Source organism: Canis lupus, chromosome 1 (assembly GCF_048164855.1).
Source record: "Canis lupus baileyi chromosome 1, mCanLup2.hap1, whole genome shotgun sequence".
Lineage (NCBI taxonomy): Eukaryota > Metazoa > Chordata > Mammalia > Carnivora > Canidae > Canis > Canis lupus.
In genome coordinates this window covers 47,400,259-47,419,145 of record NC_132838.1, presented here as the reverse complement: position 1 = coordinate 47,419,145, position 18,887 = coordinate 47,400,259, and the positions used below count along the sequence as shown (strand labels likewise).

Sequence of the window (18,887 nt, the reverse complement as noted above, 5' to 3'; positions counted from 1 at the left end):
TGGTTAAGCATCCATCTCTTAATTTAGGTTCAGGTCATGATCTCAGGGTTGTGAGATCAAATCCAAAGTCAGGCTCCATGATGGGTGTGGAATGGAGCCTGCTTAAGATTCTCTCTCTCCCTCCCCCTCTCCCTTTGCCTCTCCCCACTTCTCTCCCTCTCTAAAAACAATAAATAAAATTAAATAAAAACAACAATACCATATGCATGTCAAACAATATTCAAACATTCTTAAAATGGTCTTCATTCTTCAGTAGATTTTTCTATTTATTTATTTAAAAACCTTTCAGGAATATCAAGACCCAAAACATACACAAACACATACACACAAAACTTACCATTATATATGAACTGATACTGTTAAGGCAACAAATTATATTCAAAATTAGTGCTGAGCTTTTAATATACTGCTCTGTCTCCCAAAGGAGAAAAAAAATAGCAAGGAGAAGAAAATCATTACTTTTTCATTCCTGTCCTCCTAATCTCTGGCCACCCCAAGCTAAGAGCCCACCAGATTGTCACAACACCACCTGTGAGCTCCCAGGAGTGGCTCCAACCTGAGTCTTCAAGCAGGTAAATGGTTACCCAAGTCAACAATCAGAAATCAGTCAGGAGTGGGCCTTACTCAGACCTGAAAGTAACTTAAAAGTTTTCTCCTTAGATGCTCACACGCTCTTTAAACTTAAAAGAAATTCCCCCTAGCAATGGTTCAAAGTATAAGACAACTGCAAATAGCGTAAGCAAGAAGAAAGGAGGCAATTCAAAATTCAAACATAACCGAAAGCTGCACTAGTAATCTCCTTTAAAACAAAGAATAATTTTTAGCAACCTACATTCCAACAGTTTTTACTATCCAGTTAATTAATAGACTCCTGGTGTTAATATCTAAATGCTAAGCAATTAATGGCAACAAACTATAAATGTCCTTCTCTTGCTTTTATAACAAAATCTTACAAAGCAATCTTCTAAAACATGATATGAGCCCATCAGTGATTTAACACAGGCCTTCTATGATTAATTTCCCCCAAAAAAGCTGCAAAATAAGGAGTGGCTTATCCATTAACATTGTGTCACAGAAGTAATAAAAAACATAGATTAAATAATTAAATAACAATAATAATAAAGAAATATTTCTGCCACAATGGATCATCACCAATATTTCTAATGAAACTTCAGAATTCTAATTGACTTATTTCAGTGGCAAGCTACTAATTCTAAAGTATACACTCATCCCTGAATGTTACCTGCTTTTCAAAATGATTCTTGTTTATCAAATACTTTCAAGTTTACTATATCTCCTTTGAAAACTGCTGACCGTGAAGATGTCTAAATAAAGTGCCATTTTATTTATTATTTTTTAAAGATTTTATTCATTTTTGAGGGCACGCATGCAAGAGCATGAGCAGGGAGGAGGGTCAGAGGAAGAGAGAGAAGCAGCGGGGGGCCAGCTGTGGGGCTTGATCCCAGGACCCTGAGAGATCATGCCTCGAACTGAAGACAGACGCTTAACCAACTGAGCCACCCAGGTGCCTCTAAAGTGGCATTTTAGAAAATATAATTGAAATACTTATGTCTACCTACTCATATCAAAGTAGATTTAGACTTCCACTTGGTTCAACTATTAAGTAATCCACTGCTAAAAGGTAACTGCTCAGCCTGTACTATTTTCTATTTAAAGAAATTATTGAATAACCTTTTGTTTCATTTTTAATCACTGATGAAAAGCAATATAGCCACCAGTCATGTTGCTTCTAAATGACCTTGACTACTTTTTTATAAAGATTTTATTTATTTATTTACTTACTTATTTGAGGGGGATGCAGATGGAGAGCATGAGCAGGGGGAGGGAGAAGCCGACTCCCCACTGAGCAGGGAACCCAATACAGGGCTCAATCCCAGGACCCTGGGATTATGACCTGAGCCAAAAGCAGATACTTAACTGACTGAGCCCCCCAGAAGCCCGACCTTGACTATTTTAACCAAACTTTGAGTCTAACTCAGTCCCGTTCGTGGTTGTGGTTGGGCATCATCTCTAGATTCTAACAAAGCATTAGTCCTGCCCTCAAGATCATTTCTTCTTCTCTCACAAGCAACTCTTACTCATCCTTCAAAACTTCAAAAATTGAGACATTTTTTACCAACATTCAGTCACAGCTTGAAAACACACCTCTCCTGCTCTACTGTCATTATCTAGCCTTGTCTACCATTCCATCTGACCAGGAGCCCCTTCAGGTCAGACACATATTTGATTAATCACTGAATTTCCAACACAGAAAACATTCTCAATCACAAAGGCATTTAGTAGATGGTTTCTGTTTTGCTTTTTCCTAACCTTCTCTCTCCTTCAGTTTTCCCAATAAACCAAGCATTTAAAAAAATAAAAAAGATAAAGTACGTTATCAAGTATGTATTCATAATACTCTGTATTACTCTCAAGAACCAGAGAATTCTATCACCTAGAAGAAAACTACACCTAAAAAGGTGAAGTCTGAAATTCTGTCACTGCTTTAACTTGAGTTTTTAAAAAAATTCATCCTGATATATTCTCTTTAAATAAACTGAAACTATTTGAATGGAGTTACATCCTACAAATCCTCTCTAAGGAAAGAAAGATTTTTCTGGCTATGAAAACAACAGTATAGTTTAAAGCCATGAAAACAGAAGCTTCTGGCTGCCAGGAGTCACGGTCCTAGAGGTGGAGCAGAATCGGGAGAAGACTACTGTCAAAGAAAAGGGTAATAACAGGCTGGTTTCCACCTCATACTTGCAGTGTGCAAGTGCAAGACTCCTTGCAGGTGAACTGACTGATTCCTGGCACACTCCTCTGATGTCTAGCAAGTGTGCCCAATAGGAAGTGTGTGTGGGGGGGTGAAAGGTCCAAGAGAAACCTGTGCCCCAAGAGACAACAGGACCTCTTTCTTCTCCAGCATCTCCCAAGATTGGGTTTAAAGAGAACAGGAAATAGAGATAAAAGGAAAGGATTATGGGTCCACAGGTACAAGGAGGAGAGAGAAAGGTAATGAGAGTTTGTGAAGAGATGACAATGAACCAGGAAATAAACCTCACATAATATTTTATGAGTCAATACTGAGGAGAGGGAAGGCAAGTGGAAACTTTGAAATAAAACAAAACAAAACAAAAAAGTGAAAACGTTTAGCATTAAAGAAGGTTTTCCCTACTACACAAAAATATTAAATCTTAGGCAAATCAGTTTGAGGAAGTAAGCAAGGGTACAAAAACACTTTAAAATGGAAGCAACTGGGATCCCTGGGTGGCGCAGCGGTTTGGCGCCTGCCTTTGGCCCAGGGCGCGATCCTGGAGACCCGGGATCGAATCCCACGTCGGGCTCCCGGTGCATGGAGCCTGCTTCTCCCTCTGCCTGTGTCTCTGCCTCATTCTCTCTCTCTCTCTGTGACTATCACAAATAAATAAAAATTTAAAAAAAAATTAAAAAAAAATTAAAATGGAAGCAACTATTTCAAATAGCTATTTGTTTTTTTAAGGTCTTAAAAATTCATAATCCTTTTTAAGAAGGAAACGTCAGAGGGTTGAATAAATACAGTGTCTGCTAACTGGACAGTGAATTTCATTGTTATATTGGTTATTCTCTTGGTCTACAACAGGAAGAATCAATAAGGCCTATTCTTATTTTGTAGTTCTATTTCTGCCCCCACTGACCCACTGAAAATGATTAGAGGAAAGAAACAAATGATAATGAAAGCAAACAGTAAGAATTTGTGATAATTTCAGAGCCTCTGAGTGAAAGGTAAATCAGAAAATTATAAATGTCCAACTGTGTACTTCTTGTTGATGAAATCAAATTTCTATTACCTATTCAACCTATGACCACAGTAACACATCTCATTCAAAATTCCATAAAGTCTCTCTAACATTGTTGGGGCTCAAAAAACAACTAAGTAGAATCCTTATGAGAAATAAAGGTAAATATCACCGGAAAAATAAATATGAAAATGAATAGAAGAGAGCTAGCTGGGGGTATCGTTTCCTAAAACCTTCTGCAGAGGAATTTGGTAAAATATCAAGTCTTTGTGTCTATTCTCTTACCCAGAAATTCCATTTGGGGAGTTTATAGGTGAAAACCTGTGCATATGAGCACACATATACACACACACACACACACACACAGCACAAAGGAGTCACCTATAAAAATGCCCCATAAAGCACTGTCTACAATATCAAAAGAATTGTCAAAGTCTAAATACTTGACAGTAAATCCTTTTTCTTCAACACTGTAAAGTCTACTATGTGCTAGTAAATAAAAAATTTTCTGAATGATTAAGTCAATGTGTATATCGTGTGTTTCTACTTCGTGCTAGGTATGGGGACACAGCAATGACAAAACAAAGTCCTTCCTCTCATAATGCTCATATTCTAATGGGGGAGCCACAGAAAAGGGCAGAGTGAGAATGTGATACATTACATAGTGATCAGGGCCATGGAGAAAAGGCAGGCATGGTCAAATAAAATGGAGTGCAGGGAGGAAGGAGGGTTGCTATGTCTTACACAGAGCAGTCAGGATGGAGGCTTGTCTGATGAGGTACCACCTGAGTAAAGACTTTGAGGAAGTTAAGTCTTCCATGGAAGACTTCCAAGGAAAAGCCCCGCAGCCATCTGGGGGAAGAACCTTGTAGGCAGAGTGAACAGTAAGTAAAAATGCCTTGAGATGAGCCCTGCAAGCTGGCCAGTGGCAAAGAAGGCAGGAGGCACCTGGGGACGGTGGAGAACCAGCCACCATAGAGCATCTGTCTGGCTGTTGTACCTTGTAGTGAACAAAGGCAGTGAAAGGTGGGGACCAGTTAGGAGACCCTGGAACCCTTCAAGTAAGACAATGAGGCCTTGGCCCAAAGTGGTAGCAATGAAACTAGTGAGATTTGAATAAATTTCAGAGGTTAAATGGGTATGAAAGAGAATGATTCAAGAAGACTTCAAAGTTTCTGACCAAAGTGTTACAGAGAGTTTGTGATAGAGCGAACTACAGAAGAGCACGTTTGTGGAAGAAGGAAGTGAGAGTCCTGTGTTTTGCTTGGGATATACAGAGTTTCAGAAGCCTGTTAAGACATTCATTTGGAGATGCCAAGTAGGAGCTGGGCGTACAGTTACAGAAGGGAGGACAGAGGTCCAAGCTAAAGAAATATATCTGAAAGTTCTAGCCTCTGGATGCTATTCACAGCCATAGGGTTAAATGAGATCACACAGGCAAGCTGCATAAAGACAAACAAGAACCTCCAACACTGAACCTGAACCACAGACCAACACTTGTAGGTCAGGGAGACAAAGAACCACCGGCAAAGGAGAGCAGAGGGAGGCCGGCAAGGCAAAGAGAAAGGTAACAAGCAAAACAAATTCTAAAATGGTGCCTCCATATTAGAAACAAGCACGAAAGGTGCTCCAGGAAGGACGATACCATCACCTGCATCAATTGCTCCCGATAAGAGAAACATGGAAACATGACAGCTGCCAACCGGACCCCACAACAGCTTTCAGAAGAGCTGTTTTGGCACAGTGGTCAAAATAAAAGCCTGTCTGGAGCCGATTCAAGGAGGAACAGTAAATGATGATGGTGAGAGAAGAGAGAAATAGGCTGTTGTGGGGGTTTTGGTCACTCCTATTAGAACTCTACCACGTGTGGCACGGCAGGCACACAGGAACGTGAGGCTTCAACCAAAGCACACCGGAAGGCCCAGTGCCTGTGCAGACGCGGGCGAGTGGCATGCTAAGTTCTCTCTCTTGCTTGTATCTCTGCCAGGAACTAGGAAACCACATCACCAGCTCAGAGTCAGGAGTGGCGAGCTGAAGACAGAGGAGAATGTGAAACAGCTCTGGGGGGAGCGGGGAGATGGGGCACAGGTCAGGGAGGAGTCGGGGGGGGGGGGGTCAGCAGTAGGAAGCTTCCCTCAGTCCTCCCTTAGCCCCGCCCTCTGGAGTAGACACAGAGATGAGTTTCATCAGGGTCTCGGAAGACAGTGTATAAGAGCGTGTGTAAGATCGGGAGGGGAGGGCCAGCAATGTAATAGGAGTGCACACCAACGAGTAACGGGAGTGCCCCAGGAGGAATTCTCACTGGGGAAGGAGAAAGGGGAAGGGGATGACAGAAGGGCTGTGAAAAACGGTAAAAATGAGAGATCATCAGCTGACAGCATGTCTCCCTAAGAATGGAGCCACCATTTTAGATTGTTTTGGATCAGTAGAGACATTCAGAATATCTCATCTGTTATACTGCTGAAACAGGCAATTCCTTTTACTTTGTCACTGATGTAGCATCCTTGACACAGTATTTTAAAATATTACATACATATTAATTAGAGACAATTTAAAAGATACAGATAGGAATTCCCCCCAAAAAAGAAAAGCTGTAAGGGTCTAGATAACATTCTTACTGATTCCTACTGGGTGTGTGTGTACATCATTTACAAATTTACGGTATCTCCACACTGTGGGGGTAACTTACCTTTTCTGTTAACTCTGTGAACATGTTATTAAAAATGTTCTATATTTTCATTTTATATAATTGCTGTTATATGGTAATAAAACCCATGGATTCAAACTCTGCTCCTGATTTCGAGCTGTTCATGCAATGTACCTGTATCCCTCGTTTGCATAGTGAGTTCACGGTTATTACACACGGAGGTGTTGACCTCTGACTTTCACAAGTCTTCTCATGTGGACATGTGTGAGTGTTTACTCAGGAAAAACAGTATCTTACCATACACTACTCTCCACCCTTTCCATTACATTTAGGACATTATACTGATGTCTTAGATTTTGTAAATAGGTACCACATATTATGTATGAATATTATTTCAGAAAAAAATCAGGAAGCACATAAGTTATATAAGTGCTAACAGGATTTCAAGAGAATGGTTGCCACACAAGTTTAAGAAAATGTAATGAAACTTAGTGGGTATAATAGGGTAGGAATGCAATCTTATCCTCCAACCTCTGAGAGAGACTGATCTGACAGATAATAACATATCCCACTCTTTCCAAGTCCCACCATTCATTTAATTTAAAAACAAAAATCACACAAAAAGTTAATTATTTGTCTGACTCTAGAACACAATCCTTAACTATTCTATCTCAATTCTTAACTATTCTAATAGTTAATTCTTAACTATTCTTAAAATAATTTTATTACATACTGAATATTCGAGGAATAAAACTACTGTGTATATTGAGGAAAGATTATACTTTATTTTGTTTAGACTTTGACCAAGAGTTGCTCACCATCTTAAAAGATGAGTCACCAATGACAACCCGGCTTGAGACATCAGAGTTGCTAAAACAACACTCATTTTGTAGCTGCCAAGTTCAGTGATCCCACACACAAGTGCCTATTTCACAAGTCTTCAAATGTAATCATGCCTCAGCATTTAATTAATAGGACAGTTTATCCATATACAGTTAGTGCATTATTCTCACTTGTTTGAAATTTTGTCTAGGTAATACATTATCTATGAATTTGGTGTAGATCACATATGAACTATGATTTTTATTTCCAAAGAATAAAGGATGCATTAGAAAAGTTTCATTATAAAATGAGAATATATTGTCTGCTATGTTATAAGCTATTCTATTACATGCTTATTACCATTTTAAACTGAGTAAAGGATATCAAATAAAGAATTAGAAAAGAGGGCCAGTTCCAGCCATGTGGCAGATTGGATACTCAAAATGTCTGTAGACTTAAATATCTAAAATACTGGATAAAATGCCTTTTTAAATGGATCAGAGACTTGGCATGAATATGAGTGAAACCAAAAACACACAGAAAGTAAACCAAGAATGCAGGAAGTATGAGCAATACAATAGAAGCTCACTTGCTTAGATTTTAACTTTCCACTGGAAAACTATACAGAGAACAGGGAAAAGGAAAAGTCCAGGCCCTGCCAAAAGGTAGTAAAATATGAAACCATAAATCTCAAATAAATTAGAGACTCAAAAGGACTATACCCATCATTTGAGAAAATGAAAACCCACTAAAGAGGACAGAGAAACACCTGTCTTGAACCTGGTACTCCGAGGCAAGAAGAATTTAAAAATGGCTCCACTGAGAATTTGCAACCACAAACTAACCTTCATCAGGGTTTCTGGTTGAAATTAACACTTAATGGTGTGGTCTGCAAAAACCTCAAGAAGATAATTCTATTTAAAGTGGTCCCAGAAGCCATCACCACCTGAATCCACTGATCAATCCTGACATCACCACTGTGGAACAACAAAACACTGTGTTTATCCTGATATACTAAACTCACAGCATCACCTATGAAGTACTCCAACTTTGTCAGTCAGTAATGATGTGTAACAAACTGCCCAAAACTTAGCAGCCCAAAGCCACAAGCAAGTGTTACGTTCCCAGATTTTGCTGCTGGGGAATGTGGACAGAGTGCAAAGGGAGGCTGGTCTTCACTACCATGTCTCTACCCACTCAGCTGGAAGACTGCTAGTGGTCCCTGGACAGACAGGCTAGGGGCTTCCTCGCTCACAGAAAGGGTCCCAGACCCCTCAGGTCAACAGAAACAATGCCCCACATGTTGGGAATTTGATTTACAACAACTACAAACAAAGCCCCTTATAGAGGGGCTAGATGAACAAATTAAGCCCCATCAATAAGAAAGAACCAAACCAACCCATTTCACTGGACAGTGGACTCAACTTTTCAACATGCTAAAGGCTCAACTACAGATGGGGAAGAAGGAACTGTTCCAGATAAAAATACTTAAGAAACAAATCAATGTATTAGATTTCTTTAAATTCTGCTTGAAAAAAACCATACTATAAAGGCATCCTGAGGACAACTGGGAAAATCTAAATATGACGAGGCTAGTAAATGCAAGGAATTATGGTGGCATGTCAGTACTCCCTATATAATTCTGTTTATCGGCACAGTAAGAAATTTTTATAATAAAACTACAAAATAAAACACAAAATGTGGTTCCAGATAACTCGTGTCCACAGGCAAATGGTAAAAACACAGATCAATCCTTCTGAGAAAAAGAAAAATAAACCGTGTCTTCAAAAAAAAGGGGGGGGGTGGAAATTCTTAAAACTAAAAGAAAACAAAAATAATGCATATCAAAATTTGAGAGATTCAGCCAAAGCAGTACTTAAGAGGAAAATTTTTAGTCTTCCATTTTGCTCCATCAGACAAACATGTTTCAAAAAAGCTAAGCATTTACTTGACTGAAAAAAAAATCAGCAAAATAAATATCAGTAAAATAGACATAATCAAAGCAAGAACAGAATTTAACTAAACTTTTAAAAAAGAACATGTAATAGGACAACAACCAAAGCTGCTTTGGAAAGGTGAACCACTGGCACAATTAATCAAGAATTTAAAAAAAGGGGAGAATGTTATGAATTAAAATGCCAGGGGTGCCTGAGTAGATCAGTCAGTTAAGTGTGCAATTCTTGATTTCAGTGCAGGTCATGATCTTGGGTAAGCCCTACATGGAGCTCTGCACTCAGTAGGAAGTCTGCTTGAGACTCAGTAGGAAGTCTTCTCTCTCTTTCTCTCCCTCTCTCTGCACTGTGCTCACTTCCCGATTCTTTCTCTCTCTCAAATAAATAAATAAAATCTTAAAAATAAAATGCCTGGAACTCTGGATGTTATGGAAATTAATGACAAGTTATATGAACAACTTTGTTAATAAATTTGAAAAACTGTAGGAAATAAATTCCTAATATGCAGGCATATATATATGTGTGTGTGTGTGTGTGTGTTGTATGTATATATGCTTATATACACATATATTCATACAGCTATATAACAGCAAAAGACTGACTCAAGAAGAAATCGAGAACTTGAAAATGCTTATATTCACAAAGGAAATAAGATCAAAAGTCAAAAAATCAGGAAAGGGACAAAAGGTAAAAATCAAGGGCTAGACACACAGGGCTTTAGGGTAATTCAAAAAACAGGTAATTCCAAACTTTAACATGAACTCTTCCAGTAGATTTAAAAAAAGACTAGGGGGATCCCTGGGTGGCGCAGCAGTTTGGCGCCTGCCTTTGGCCTAGGGCACGATCCTGGAGACCCAGGATCGATTCCCACGTCGGGCTCCCGGTACATGGAGCCTCTTTCTCTCTCTGTGACTATCATAAATAAATAAAAATTAAAAAAAAATATTTAAAAAAAGACTAGGCTCCAATTCATTTTACAAAACTCCATAATACAGACACCAAAACCTTATAAGGACAATTACAAATCAGTCTCATTCATGAACTCACTCAAGAACCTAAAGAAACATCAGCAAAACTGAATTCAGTGTGTATAAAAAGATATCACATAGCTAGGTTTATCCAAGAAAGCATGTTTGGTTTAATACTTTAAAACAAAAAAACCACAAATAATATGTCCCCAACAGATTACAAGAGAAAAATAAAGTGATGATATCAATGGTTATTATAAAAAAAAAAAAATAAGATAAAATTTGGCATTCACTCATGATAAAATCCCTTAGCAAACTAGGAAAGTAAGGAAATCTCCCTGCCCGGTAGTGGGCAGCTACTAAGTAAACAAAAAGGTAAGTGTACTTGTTTATACAAGTATACTAACATTATACTTAATGATGAAATGCTGAAAGCCTCCCTTTAAGTCCCATAGAATACAAGAATGGACAGCCTTGGGGCACCCAGGGGCTCAGTGGATTAAGCATCTGCCTTCAAGCTCAGGTCCTGGGATCAACCCCACGGTGGACTCTCTGCTCAGCAGGGAGTATGCTTCCCCCTCTCCCTCTAAGGGTGTGCATACCCGCACACTCTCTCACTCTCTCAAATAAACAAACAGAATCTTAAAAAAAAAAAAAAAAAGAATGGACAGCCCTTTCAAACAATGCTCCGGAGAAACTAGTCTGCAAAAAAGACGGGTAGGGGGATGATTTTTTTTTTTTTAAAGCAACTTTTCTTTTTAAAGATTTATTTATTCAGAGAGACAGAGAGAGAGAGAGAGAGAGGCAGAGGGAGAAGCAGGCTCCTTGCAGGGAGCCCAATGCAGGACTCAGTCCCGGGTCTCCAAGATCACACCCAGGGGCCGCAGGTGGCGCTAAACCGTTGTGCCACCGGGGCTATTCTAAAGCAACCATTATTTTAAAAAATTGAGAAAACTTAAGAGAATCTATAAAATGCTGATAGAATTAACAAGAACTTAAAGTGTCACTGGACCGAAAAAAAATGTAATAAAGTTCATTATATTTGTATATACCAATAATAATGAGAAAATAAAAATGCTGAAAAGGATACAATTTACAATGGCAACAAAAAAATAAGGTATATAGAATTCATTCTAACAAAAAAAGTACAACTCTTTTTGAAGAATGTTCTAAAGGAAATTAAAAAAATACCCAAACAATGGAAAAACGGAGAGGTCATTCAGAAAGATGAGGGGTGGCAGAACAAGAACTCAAGAAGAGATGGACAACAGACCATGAGAACAAGCAGCCCACAGCATGACCTGAGCTGAAAGCAGAGCTCGACGAGGTCACTGACAACAAAAATGACAGAACACCCATCTCTCCTAACTACTACCTTAAGTGGCTATTGCTTCTTTATCCATGACCATCTGGCCCCACTTCAAATGTCCTGTCTCATGGATAAAAATTAAGACATCTAATTACCAAATATCCCAGCTTCTTGAGAGCAGCCTATCTCGGGCTGACCCCCACTTTCCAAATCCCTCTTAGAATCATCCAGCACGCACCCCAACCCTATCTTCCCATGATGTTCCTGAGGCTCTCAGAAGTATACCCAATCTTTCTGGCCTATAACAACCCAACTACTTAAACCCAACTTGTTTTATCACAACTGTGTTCTTCATGTGTGGTGAGTGGGCTTCAACAAGGCAAAAATTGTTCAAACTAGGTACTTACTTTTGTTTCACTGTTTCTCTTTTATAAGTATCATCTGTCTCATAGAAAATGAAAAGGGTAAATTTATAATAAGAAAAATGTCATTATTATAACAAAAAAGAAAAATTCCTAGGAAAAAGCATGGTAAGAAATGAAGAGTTTAGGGATGCCTGGGTGGCTCAGTGGTTAGGCGTCTGCTATCAGTTCAGGACATGATCCAGGGGTCCTGATCCAGGGGTCCTGGGATCAAGTCCTGCATTGGGCTCCCTGTGGGGAGCATGCTTCTCCCACTGCTTATGTCTCTGCTTCTCTCTGTCTCTCATGAATGAATGAATGAATGAATGAATGAAAGAAATGAAGAGTTTATTGTTATTATTGGTTTTACAGGCATCACTGCCAATGTCTGTAATAGCCATAATAAACACAACAGCCAAGATAACACTAAAAAAGAATAGTGAAGACAGGGCAGTATTGGTGCATTAATAGAAGGATCAACAAAAAGAATAAAAAACCCAGAAGAACCTCAAACATTATACCTAAGGGAATTCAGCAAATAATGAAAGAGGGATCTCGAATCCATTGGGGAAAGGTAACTAATGGTTAAATTTATGTGTCAACATGGAGAGTGTTTTTGGATTAAATTAACATTTAAATCAGTGACTTTGAGTAATGCAGATCAGGCAGGCATCAGTTGAAGGCCAGAACAGAGCAAAAAGACCAGCCTCTCCAACTAAGAGGGAATCAATCCAGAATGCTTCAGACTTCATCTCCGCCATCAATTCTCCTGAGTCTCCAGCCTGCCACACTGCAGATTTCGGACCTGCCAGCCTCTGTAATTGTGTAAGCCAATCCCTTACAATAAATCTCTTTATCCTAACCAAATAGGGTGTGTGTGTATACACACCCATATACACATTCATTTTCTCTCTAGAGCTTGAAGACAATAGCCTACACAAGAAAAGGCACTTAAAGATCTATCAAAATAGGGTGTTATACTGTATGTTGGCAAACTGAATTTAAATAAAATATTTTTTTAAAAAAGATCTGGCAAAATAAAGAATTAAGCTGGATTAGGGTAAGTGAAATGCAAAAATGAATCTATGAAAATATTACAAAATAACATGGGAGAGTTCCTTTGTAAATACTGGAGTATAGGTCTCATACACCCACTAAATAAAAATCTGTATTATCTTAAAAGAAAAGATTGATAATTCTGACTACACAAATTTTTTTTTAATTTAAAAAGCCCCTCTGCATGACCAAATACATAAATAAATCATAAATAGTACCAAAGATTAGTGATAAAATGGGGGAAGTGGCTAGTAACTCATATCATAAATAAAGATCCAGTCTCCCTATACAGTTTTATTAAATCAATTTTTAAAAGACCAACAATTGAATAGAAAAATTCAAGATAAAAAGATATGAATTCACAATTTAAAAAAGAGGAAATGCAAATGCTTTTAAGTAGATAAGACATTCAAAAAAATTTTTTTTTAATTTTTAAAAAAGTAGATAAGACATTCAATACAACTCAAAACAAGATAAATGCAAATTAAAATTACATTATCAGATTGGCAAAACTCCAGAAGCTTAGTAAACCATGCTACTGGCACATGTTTAGGCAAACAGGTACTCTCACATATTGATGGTGTGAGTATAAATTGGTACAACCCCTCAAAGGAACAATCTGGCAATATTTACCAAATTATAACTGGCATATACCAACTGACACACTTAAGCCACTTTCAGGAATTCATCATATACATACACTAGCACATTTATGAAATGATACATACAAAGTTTATCATGACAGTATTATCTGAGTTGCAAATAATTAAAAACAGTCTAAATGACCATCAAGAGAACTGGTTTAATATTATCATGGTATGTCCATAAAATCAAACAAAGCTATGAAAAAAAATGAAGCCTTGCTTCATGTACTCCTTTGGGCAAGATCTATAGAAACTATATTTTGGTGGGTGGGGGAGGAGGATGATAGAGAACAGAACAGTGTGTATGTTATAGTATGTTACCATTTGTGTAAAAATAGAGTAAAAATTAAAATATGGTATCTTGCTTCTTTGTATAAAGATACTCCAGAAAGCTGTACAATAAACTACTACAGTGGTTGTCTGGCAAAGGCTGAGATGGGTGGTGAACTAGGTAGGAGGACTCTTCTGGGAGACTTTTATTCATATCCTTTCCCTTGTACTTTTTCATTTTTGAAATATATGAATGTATTGATTACTCAAATCATGTTAAATATAACATGTTAACAAATTTAAAGACATAGAGCAAGCATCTTAATGGAACCTTAAAATTGCTTCTTGTATTAATCATATTAACAAAAGACACCAAGTATTATTTGCTAATTGACTCTCTAATATAAAAATCAATACACCATGTATGCTGTTTGGAAACAAGAGAAGTCTGCAGAAAAGAACATTCTGTCTGTTAGGAACTACTGGCTCACTACATTAAATATAGTTGAGTGTCTTTGGTTTTTAAACGTATGTGAATTCAGAATGACAAATACTTATTAAAATTCAGCTTGATTTTTGAAAATATTCTATTGGTTATTTTTACTTTGTTTTGGGATACAGTTTGAGGGGATTACTGTTTTGGGAGCACTAACCATATCTAAAATGCTAAATCTTATCTCCTAGGTAAACTTTCCACATCTATCTGAACATCTAACTCCCTAAAAACCGAAGTTCTTCCTATCAAATAAGACCCTCTGATTCGGTTACCTATCTCTGCCTTCCATCTCTTTGTCCCATAATGAGCGCAATAAAACTTAAAAAATACTTAGACATTCTATAGATAGGGAGTAAGAAAACAAGAAAAACTTCCCAACACAATCAGAAGAATTTTTGTTTTTCTCGGAATATACAAAAATGACAATATTTATGTTAGAGAATCATGGTTATATATATAGTATTTCTTACCATATGATTTACTACATTCACATCAATAATAGTTTCAAATCATAAAATAGACCTAAACTAAGCATATTAAAATAGTATTCATTAAAGTAAGATTTCACCTGTAGTATGCTTTAAATATTTAAATGTGAAGGATATTAAATAACTAATTGCCATGTGGTAGAAGTCATCAGTGAATGCTTCATAAAGGAAGCAAATTTGAGCTTGGTCTTGAAGGAAATGACAGGCACTCAGAATCCTTAATCAAACTGGTTTTACAATCAGAGATTCATTTCAGCACTAACGTAAAATGACTAATGTAATCTTTCTATTCAGTTCTTCTTAAATTTTGATGGCATGACAAAATATTCTATGTTTATCCAGAAGTTCAATAAGGTTCAGGAAAACCCTTGAAAAAGCCTATAACTTTATATATCATAAACCCAGATACCAGTCTCACTTAAAAAAGCAATGATATTGGAAGGTTATTTAGTTTTCTCACATCTTAATAAAGTACTAGACCAAATAACTCTGAAATAATATATATTCCTACCTCCATACTTCTCTTTATGTAATGTCAGAATTTTGAAAACCTATGCAAAAAAACAAGATGCTACAGGATCTTTGATCTCAGCTGTTGTTTTAACATGTTCTGTTTAAAGTCATAAACTCTCTTTAAAATTATTTTAAATATTAATAAAATAAAATTCTCTTAAATATAAGTCACGTGGGAAAAGACGCCAATGAACCCAAGAAAATACTTAAGAAATCAGCTGCATTAAAACTAAGCTTCATATATTTATATACACTGCTTTGCATCAATCTCTTTAAGATGTGCAAGACACTAAAAACTGAATAACGAAGTCATTGTCTTCCCTCTCTTCACTACAGCACCCCACAAAAGAAGAAGAAGAAAGGAAAATATGAAATGGAAAATTATATTCTGATGCTTATCACTAGAAGTGCTATGAAACATTTATCTGGATTCAGAGTAAGAGTCCTGAGCTCACAGTACCTTTTAATATCAATCACTCAATGACAATCTCTAAAACAAGATGAGACTGAATCATTTTATCAAATGCATATGTACAATTTTTCTACAAATCACATCAGCTGAAATATACTGCTCAATAATGTATAAGAGTATTCAGTGAGGCTAACTCAAACTCCAAACTGCTTAGTATATGATTCCCTTTAGTGTTTTAATATATCGTAATTGAAGTGAATATCTGTCTATAAGTTAGTTTAAGAGGAATAACACTGCCAAAGGCAACAATGTTTTGATATAGTAGCATTTACCATTAAAACAACCAAAAAATAGCTCAAGATAAAAATACCATGTAGGTGCCAACGAGCAAGATTAAATCAATAAAGCCACTTTTCTGAATAAGTGTATTCTTCTCACTCTTTAATTTCAAACATCCATTCATAACAAATGAAAAGTTTAGATTAGGTTCAGCTTTACACTTTCTCAAAACCACATTTTCTTCCCACTTGAGAACAGGATTTTTAAAGCAGGAGAGGAAGCTGTCTCTGAGCTGTGTCTGGCCCTTGCACGCAGACCCTGAAAACAGTTTGGGGGGTCTGGGGGACCAGTGGTGGTGCTCACCTGCTGTGGCTGGTACCTTTGCTGGGACTGGGATGGCAGGTACTGGGCCTGCGGAGGGAGATGTGGAGGCTGTGGCTGCTGGTTGTAGTAAGGCTGCTGGCCCTGCTGGCAGTAACCACTCACACCTTGCTGTCCATACTGAGGTGGCATCTGTTAACAAGTCAAACAAAACAAGTGAGAAAGTCAAAATGTGCAATTTAATGAAATCAAATACGGTTTCAATTCAGCAACATGAAGTGGGATCTTTGCTAAGCAACTGAATTCAGTATCTTTAATCTTCATTACATAAATCGTCATACTGCCTTCTATTAGCATGGTATCAATGAAGTAAAAAGATAATTTGACTGTTTTAAGAAATAAGATTTCATCAGATAATCAAATATTGATAACCTCATAAAAATCCAGTGATGGGGGATGCCTGGGTGGCTCAGCAGTCGAGCATCTACCTTTGGCTCAGGGCATGATCTCGGGTCTGGGGATTGAGTCCCACATACAAGATCCCTGTGAGGAGACCACTTCTCCCTCTGTCTATGTCTCTGCCTCTCTCTTTGTGTCTCTCATGAATAAATAAATAAAATCTTAAAAAAAAAATCCAGTGGGGGGAAAAATCTCCTAGTACTAATGTGAAAAAATAGCCTCCACTGAATTGGTGAATCACTATATTGTTGTACACTTTAAGCTAATAAAACACTGTATGTGAAGGAAAAAAAATGATACCCTGTGCTAAGAAAGTCAACGAAGCATAATGCTAATCCATTTTCATGCAACACTCAAAATTAAAATGAACTCCAACCATCCAAGCCCACTTACTAATATTCTGTTGGATGCTTATGGCTTGAGTACTCATATAGGGTGTGATTTTGTTTCAACTAAGTTCAAAAAGTCCCAACTACATAGTAGCAGACACTGTACCAGTTATATTAACAATTCCATCTGCTGTTCCTGCTAAACAAGAAACTATAATGCTTTATAATCAAATACAACTCTTTTAGAAGACAGTATTATGTATGTAACCCAATATAACCAACAACGTGAGTTCTTAAAGGAAAAATATTCGTATCTAATATTAGAGTAGTATTTTCCTAGTTGATAAAACAGGTAATGGTGTAAAGCAAAGTGTGCTAGACGCAAATGCCAGATATAGGCAAAAATGGCCTAAGTGAGTTTCCTCCATCTCTAATTTACATGAACCTAAAAATCCTTAAAATCCTTGCTCAAAGAAAAGTCCTTTCTCAAACAACAAATTGTACACATGAACAATATTTTTTTCATATGAAAAATCTATTGCCTTTTTATTTTCTAAGTGGGAGAGACAGGAACAGAGAAAAAGAAAAACAGATACGAGGATAGCAAAAAGCACTCCAGAGAGGACAGTAAAGTCATTCTGTTAATAACACAATACCGTCCACTTGAGAACCCCAACAACTAGAGCTCCATAAGCCCACACAGTTAAGAATTCAGTGACCAGGGATCCCTGGGTGGCGCAGCGGTTTGGCGCCTGCCTTTGGCCCAGGGTGCGATCCTGGAGACCCGGGATCGAATCCCACATGGGGCTCCCGGTGCATGGAGCCTGCTTCTCCCTCTGCCTATGTCTCTGCCTCTCTCTCTCTGTGACTATCATAAATAAATACAAATTAAAAAAAAAAAAAGAATTCAGTGACCAGTTCCAGATACACATTTAAAAATGCAATCACTATCAAATACTGAATGAAAAGAAATGGTAAAAAAGGAGGAAAATATTAAATACTTCACCTCTAAGACTAAATTAGCACAGTAATTCCTAACACATACAGTGAAGTAAACCGGGAAAATGCAAAAGTTAGAGTTCATTTTCCTTGTGACCTGATCTAGATTATTGTCCAGGACTGTCAGCAATGATCACAAACATTTGGCCACAACGGCTCACGAATGCCTCATCACACAGACCCTAAGTTAGTAGAGCAGACAAGTTTGTATTGAAAACCATTTAACTGCACAGTTGAATTCTTTGCTTTTATTTATTTTACAGCTTGATATCTCATAATGAATGTATGTCCCTGCCATAAGCCAAGCCAAAGAATTTCCATAAAATACAACTCCACATGCTAGAATATCATATACTACCACAACACATATCCCTCCGTTCAGCACCCATATGTTGATTTGATATCTAATACTATATTTCACACAAGCATCTTTGCAGTTTGATTTGAAGCAGTTAGGATAACACTTTTGCCAGTGTTAAAATGACTGTAAAACTCAATCAACACAGCCGGCAACTCCCCTATGAGTTATACTTTAATATGTTGACTTTCTGGTTTACAGAAACCTTTACACACAATATGAAAGTGTTGTTTTGGGGAGCGGGGCTCTATTTTCTAAGAAAGACAACAGGACATATTGTGGCAGCAGCTAACACTAGAGCAGTCATGAACTTAATAGAATCTCTTACTATTTTATTCCAGCTCTGAAAAGCTACGGAGCAAGTTGAGGTGTTAGGTGAGGCAAA

The 18,887-nt window shown here is 37.4% G+C and overlaps 1 protein-coding gene across 11 annotated transcripts in view; it reads right to left on the bottom strand.

The window, feature by feature from the left end:
• The window catches only part of ARID1B (AT-rich interaction domain 1B), a 434,837-nt gene that overhangs the window by 289,361 nt on the left and 126,589 nt on the right, over positions 1-18,887 (bottom strand). For all 11 annotated transcript variants that reach the window (XM_072828796.1, XM_072828832.1, XM_072828804.1 and 8 more), the window contains exon 3: positions 16,400-16,549. In XM_072828796.1, the coding sequence (XP_072684897.1) occupies positions 16,400-16,549 (150 nt within the window). The remainder of the gene's footprint in view (positions 1-16,399; positions 16,550-18,887) is intronic.